Below are 7031 nucleotides of genomic sequence, written 5' to 3'. Positions count from 1 at the left end.
TCCTGTGTCACCACTCATTTGTTTACGTCATTAACTTGTTATTCATCCAGCACATATTAAGCCTGGTGTTCAATGTGGAGCTGATTTGTTGTCGAGACCACCACGTAGTAGATTTTTATTTTCTCTACGCAGCCCATTCCACGAGCATTGCTCAATGCCGCACTGATGATTCTCCAATCTGCAGACCTCCAAACGAGCAAAGGCCCAGCATGCCTCTGTGCGCCTATACTGGATATTCCCATCTCTGTTGTGGGAAAACTTGTTAGTTAACCCCATGAGTATCTCTTTCAGCAAGAGCCTGGGTGGGTTTGTGACTCTGTCTGTTCCTTGGCTCCTCTTTTGTCTGTGAATAAACTACTGTCAGAGGCAGCGGAAGACTTCATCCTGGAGTTTCTGTACTCTGCCTTCTCCCTTTACCCTCTTCTCCCCGTTTTACTTTCTCCTTTGTCTTCATTGCAAATTTCCCAATCACATTTTTAATCCACTTTTTGTGTGAGTTAAAGCAGTTTGTCTCACCACAAATTTGGCTCACGCACAAGAGCAGTTTGTGGATTCAACAGTTGACATTATGTCTGTAAAGATAACTGGGGACGGCACTGGAGGAGCACCCACTGCTCGTGGCCAGTTCAGAGTGAGTTGACGAAGAGTTTATCATGAGAAAAAGAAGCATCCCATAACCCACATGATCAGTATCAGATCAGTATCTTATCCAGCCACTTCTCCTTCTGTTTATTACCTTGTAGAACACTTCATACCTGCTGAGCTGTCATTCACTAGGTCTTTAAGTGACCTCTTGTGGCTGGAAACTGGTTTTATAAGAACAGGTACTATATTTTTCACACAACTAAAAACCTTTAGAAATAAAAGATATTTACCAAATTTCTTATGACAAGTTCCCTTAAATTGGATAAGAGTAGGCAGTTGACAGTGAGCACATCTATTAGTCATGAGGATTGATGTATTAGCTGAAGCCATGTGTGAAATTCAGAATAAGGTGGTTTTAGCCTTAATTGTATTTGATTTGAGCATTTCAATTGATGTTAAAGTTATTGCTGATTTGGTTTTCAATTAAAGCTAATTGATTTATAGTGTATACTGACACAATTGAACACACTTTTTGGTGCAGACCCTAGATCAGGGGGCTGATCCAGGAATTGTTTTCACTTTCTTTAACATTGTGAGACAGAGCATTTTTCAACATTTTTGTTGATTTCTCAGAGAATAGTTCATGGATCTGAGACTCAAGAGGTTGAGCTCGTCGTCCACTGACCAGAAGGTTGGCAGTTCAATCCCAGTCCCCCATTGGGCAAGATACTGAACCCCAAATTTCCCCTGACGGCCGTGCCGACAGAGAGAAAGTGCTGCACATAGATGCACTGTGTGAATTTGTGTGTGAATGGGCTGTAAAGTGCTTTGAGTGATCATCAAGACAAGAAAAGCTGCAATATAAATACAGACCAATGAACATTCTGGTTCTAAATTCAATTACCTCTATCCTTTTACCCTTAGGTTGGGTCCTTAATACTTTCTTTTTAAATCTAGTAAATATACTTTTAAAAAAGTAATAAAAAAATGATAAATACACATTATTTTTCTAAATACTTTGTTTGTAGCTATCCTTCTGATGATTCCAAAAATGATCCGTGTTTTTTCCTGAATTGTAATTTATTTATTAAATTCACAAGTAAACATCTAAAAATCCTTGGGTGCAAACTCAATGAGTTGTTGCAATTACAAAAGAGACACAGGAAACACGTGGGAAGTCAATAAAATTAGTATTGCATGGGTTCCCTCCACCACTAGAGGGCGACACCAGTTCAACCTGGCAATACCGTACAATCATTCTGATCATGATTTCAGAAAAATTGATATTTTATTCCATTAATAATAAATGAAAATCTGGTGACGCTTTATTTTACAGGTCTTAGTGGTTTACTTGGCAGGTTTTGGAAAGAACTGTGTAGTTTTATTCTAACAAGAAAATAGATTCAGTGTTCAATTAGTATACTTAACAGCTGATAAAACACACAGTCTGTCAGTCAGTGCAGCAGGTTATCTAACAATGCGAACTATTCAACATATAAGTATAAATACTTATTTATACTTATATGTTGAATAGTTCGCAATGTAACATATGTAACAATTAATTAATAATTTGCGTTTCAATTGAGCACTTCTTTTAACAAAGTTCATAATTTGCATTTAATCAGTATTAAATTAATCTATAGAAATAATTAAACTGTAAAACAAAACATTTCCAAATTTCTTACTGAATGTTTCTGTCCAGACTGAGGTGATTGAATGGTGCTTTACTACAGGAAACTTTATTGCTAAATTTCACAAAGTCCAGTGTCGATAACAAAAACAAATATTATTGCATGTTTAAGTTTTTTTTTTTTTTTTGCATTTAAGGGTGAAGTTTTACAAGAAATACTGTTATTGCTGATGCAGTCTTCGTTAGTCTCCAGCAGGGAGCAGTGCAGAGATGTCACCTCTCATTTCTGAGTTAAATGAGTCAAGAGGAACATCAGAGTCATGACGGAGTCTGTACAGGCGACAACAAGTTCATTCATCAATGGTTCATTGCCTTTAAAGCCAGTGGGACAAGGCAAAGTGGAGAGAGAGATTCAAGAGCTTCTCCTAAACCATGTTGTTGTTGAGTTTGGTCCACTCAAAGATGTCCTGCTCGCACACAATGTCTGAGTTGATGAGCAGGTAGCGGTCGCCCACACAGAAGTGTTTCTGGCAGGCGGCACACTTGAAGCACTCCAGGTGGTAAACCTTGTCCCGCACGCGCATCGTCATCTCAAACGCTCGGATCCTCTTCTCACAAGAGGCACAGAGACCGTCCTGACCGAAGAGCCTGAGTGAAAGAGAGGGTGTCACAGTGTCACTGAGAGGGAGACGAAAAAAACATCACCCATCCCCTTAAATAACATGTAACATGTGCAACATTCTGTAAAAGTGGTCTGGGCCCCTGATTCAGGGTTTTCCTGACTCAAACAAATCAAATCTTAGCACAACTCATTCTACTGAATTTCCACAACCCATCTGCCTCTGCACTTTCCTACTTACTACAAAAGAAAAATATCCAGTAAGAAGGAAAGACCTCTCGATAAAGGGCCAAACTATTTCTCTCTTTAAGTTTTAAAAATCCCCAGTTAATCAACAATTAAATATTTAATAAAGTGGAGCACATTAAAAAATATGTGTGAGATTATGACTCCTTTCAATAATTATTTAAAAATTACGTTTGGACATTAAGTTTTCTCTTTAGTGTCAACAAATCCCATCTATCAACACACCTGGTGGATGGATGAGTTATGGGTCAGGGAAGAAGCAATTTAATGTTGGTGTGGATCCAAGAATCTATTTTCACACATTAAACATTGTGAGATAAGACGTTTTTCAACATTTTCACAGATTTTCCAGGGAATAATTCCCGATTTAGAGAACTGATATCTATGAGTGTGTGAAATTTAGTGCAACTTCATTGAATTTAAGGGAACGGTTGGGCCTTGGTGGAAGTATATTATTTACTTAGATCCATCCTACTTTGGGAACTATCTTCAGCTGCGTATGAATATACATCTGATGTTCTACTGTGCTTTTATAGCAGCAGGACAGTCCTTGTAAACAACAGTTCTTGTGTTCACCATAATAAGGGTCACCCCGTGCAACAATGACGACCTCTGACGTGTTCTTAATTGTGCATCCCTCGTGTCTTGTGATGCGAAACAAATCCACAAATTGCTTAATTAAATCATGATGTTACAACACCACCAGACCGACCTGAGGTAGTCTCTCCGACATAACTTCCTCCCGAGCTTGTAGTAGAGTCGTCGGCCCACCTCGCCCAGCCGGCAGCCACACAGGTCGCAGCTCAGACAGTCCTCGTGCCAGTACTGCTCTATGGCCTTCAGGAAGAACCGGTCGCCGATGCTCTGCTGACACCCGCCACATGACAGCAGAGAGGGGGGCATCTGGAGGACCTCGTCCACCGGCTCCCTGCAGAGATTAGAAAATCGATTATCCTAATGCTGCAGCAAATAACTGTTTTTCTCAATTACTCAGTGAAACGTTTCGTCCATAACATGTAATGAAAAAACATTCTAGTTTCCTAAAGCACAGGATGACATCATCATGCTGTTTGTTTCTCTCCAACCAACACTTTAAAAAAAAACACTAAAACAATTCATCTGTTACTATTGTTACCAGTTCACTTTCTGACTTGTTGTTTCCTGGATAAAATAAATAACTTTGTATTCTTCATCTGTTCGTCACAGTCTTAAATAACTTTCTGTGTCTCATGCTTGAAAAATCAACATCCACAGTCTAGAAGAAATCAGCTGAATGTCATGAGGTTTTGAGACCCTCTCTTGTGTTTTTAGAGAATTGTGAACTTGAAGAAGCTTTGGAAACATGAAGGTGGTTTATTTCTATAGGGAATAATCTTACAACTTAACCATACAAAGTGATGCTGTCTAATATCTATGATACGCAATCATCATATATTTGAGACTGTATAAAATACAGGGAAATAACACGTTTCCAAAATGATTCTGCTCGGCCATTTTCTTACTACGTATTTTCCATCTGGTCAGTTTGTTTTTAATGTTACTGTTTCTTGTAGCCCATCTGTCTATTTGTGTGTATCCTATTCTGTGAGGCACACAATTGTGGTGTATATTTTAATATGAAATTATCTATGTAAATAAAGTACTATATTTGTATTCGTTTATGTATTTAACTAGCCTATATATGATCTGTTAATCTGGAGTTGCTTGAACTTGCTGTCCACCTGAGGGAGCCATACAGCCCAGAGTGGAGACGCCACAAAGCATTTATATACTTTAACAACGAAAGCTGATCTATATATTTTATATGTGAAACCTATAAAGTTATAAACAAAATTCACTGTAAATTTATTTGAACAATGAGATTTTCTTGCCTAGAACTTTATTATTTATCACACGTTTTACTTTTTTATAGACAGACCGGTTTCTTCTTGTCCAACACCTTTCATTGCACTGTGACCCTGTGTTAACTTGCATACGACAAATATAACTTGACACTTAAACTTAAACACTTTCACAACATGATGCTGAATATTTTTTCTTGCCTGACAGCAGGTGACCCCTGCCCACTATGTGCTTTACAAACCATCTGCAGTGAGATAAAGTGGCTATAGCCTCAACCATGATGCGTCCTTGAAAGTCTTTACGTTTTAAATGTTTCTGTTTCTTGTAGCCTATATATTTATTTGCCTATTTTTTAAAAATTTATTTTTGTATTTAACTTATGATCTGTCCATCTGACTGAAACACTTGCTGTCCACCTGAGGGAGCCATTGGATACTGTTAAATAGCCCAGAGAAGACACAAAGCATTAAGCCTATACTTTGACTTGTGACTCGTGCATTTTATATGTTAAACCTTCAAAGTTATAGATAAAATAAACTGTAAAGTATTTGGACTTGAGCAACTAACCTTGAGGTTATTTCCTATAATCTGGGCAACACTGAACTTTTTCTTGCCAGGAGCTGATTGTACTTTTTTTTATCTATCACACTTTTACAACCTTCTGTTGGACAAGAAGCAGAATATATTTTCTTGCCTGACAGCAGGTGACTCCTGACCTCATGCTATGCCAACCCTCTGCAGTGAGATCACATCAACCATGATGCGTCCTTGAAATACAATAATATTTAAATGTCTACCTCAGCTTTACTTACTCATTGGCCTCCAGTGTCTTCCTCTCTATAGCGGACGACATAGCTGATATCTGGAGTCCAGTCTGATCCAGATGAGTCCTCAGGGTCCACAGCTCAGCGGCTCCCTGTCAAAGCGCCAGCGGGCAGCCTGAAGCCAAGAGGCGCTGCACCTGCCTCCACCGGGACCCCACCAGGACCCCCTCACGGCCCCCTCACACTCTCTGAGCCTTCACTGTCAGATAAACACTCTGTATCACGTCCAGGTGAAATGGCCGCAACACACACTCACACACAAAAGAGAGAAACCTCTGTGAGCAGCTAAACGATGATGGAGGACGCTGTCATCATTTCCTGAGGCACTAACCCGAGGTGACACTTCACGTCCCTCAAACGAATGTCACCATCCTGCGGCCACTTTACGCACCGTGCGCGCTTTTATTCATCCGAAGGTCAGCGGTGGCGTGGATCGCCGTGCGTGTGTGCATGCGTGTTTTCCAGTGTGCGTGCACTCCTCCACATGCAGCCTCGGTTATTGTGCAGCAGCAGCAGCAGCATCGTGTTTAAATAACATCGGCCCCTCGGTCTCTCTCTCTCTCTCTCTCTCTCTCTCTCTCTCTCTTTCTCTCTCTCGTTTCCCTCTTCCTGCTCACGACTCTTTGACAATGGGGGGAAATGGGTCTTAAAGCGACAGCAGTGAGCTGAGGGAGCTGCAGGGTCACGACTCACACCGATCACTTCAGTACATGCTTCACTGCACCAGAGATACAGAGAGACACGATACACTTAGAATCCTCACGTCTCTCCACTCACCACTTCCCTCAACAGAGAGGAAACACAGTGGGGAAAATGAAAATAATTTTTTTAATCACTTTTTCAAATAAAACACAGTTTATTAAGGATTTATGAGTTGTAGATGATAATTTATAGTTAATAAATGATTCAATGTATTATAGATCTGTTCATAAAAGCCATTAAACTAATTGGTTGACAAGTTGTGAGAAAACTTTAACAACAATAACAACCACATTACTAATATACTCTACAATACGTTATTTCTGTAGTTTTGAGTTACTTATTATTGAGTATTTCAAAAGTACAAAACTACAATGTAATAACTGTACCACAATATAATATTGTACTTTGTACTAAACTACGTTTATTTGAAAGTAATGGTCAGTTGCTTTGATTTCAAATAGGATACAAACACATGATTAGCTTATGAAATGTGATGTATTTCTGTCGATTGAAGTCCCTTTATTGCGTTTTGCAGGGCATGAGACCGCCATGCAATAATACAAGTGATAGTTGTAATTTTTAT

The 7031-nt window shown here is 39.3% G+C and overlaps 1 protein-coding gene across 1 annotated transcript in view; it reads right to left on the bottom strand.

Annotated features, from left to right (window-relative positions):
• Positions 1-1913: 1913 nt before the first annotated feature.
• Positions 1914-7031, bottom strand: part of lmo2 (LIM domain only 2 (rhombotin-like 1)) — a 30204-nt gene continuing 25086 nt past the window's right edge. Inside the window, exons 3-6 of the mRNA XM_034587592.1 lie at positions 5735-6221; positions 3793-4008; positions 2133-2863; positions 1914-2093 (exon numbers count right to left, since the gene is read on the bottom strand). Coding sequence (XP_034443483.1) covers positions 2641-2863; positions 3793-4008; positions 5735-5775 — 480 coding nt within the window. The 5' untranslated portion in view covers positions 5776-6221 and the 3' untranslated portion in view covers positions 1914-2093; positions 2133-2640. The remainder of the gene's footprint in view (positions 2094-2132; positions 2864-3792; positions 4009-5734; positions 6222-7031) is intronic.

This window comes from Hippoglossus hippoglossus, chromosome 6 (genome assembly GCF_009819705.1).
Source record: "Hippoglossus hippoglossus isolate fHipHip1 chromosome 6, fHipHip1.pri, whole genome shotgun sequence".
NCBI classification, from domain to species: domain Eukaryota; kingdom Metazoa; phylum Chordata; class Actinopteri; order Pleuronectiformes; family Pleuronectidae; genus Hippoglossus; species Hippoglossus hippoglossus.
The sequence above is the reverse complement of the archived record's forward strand: the minus strand, read 5'-3'. Positions and strand labels throughout refer to the sequence as shown.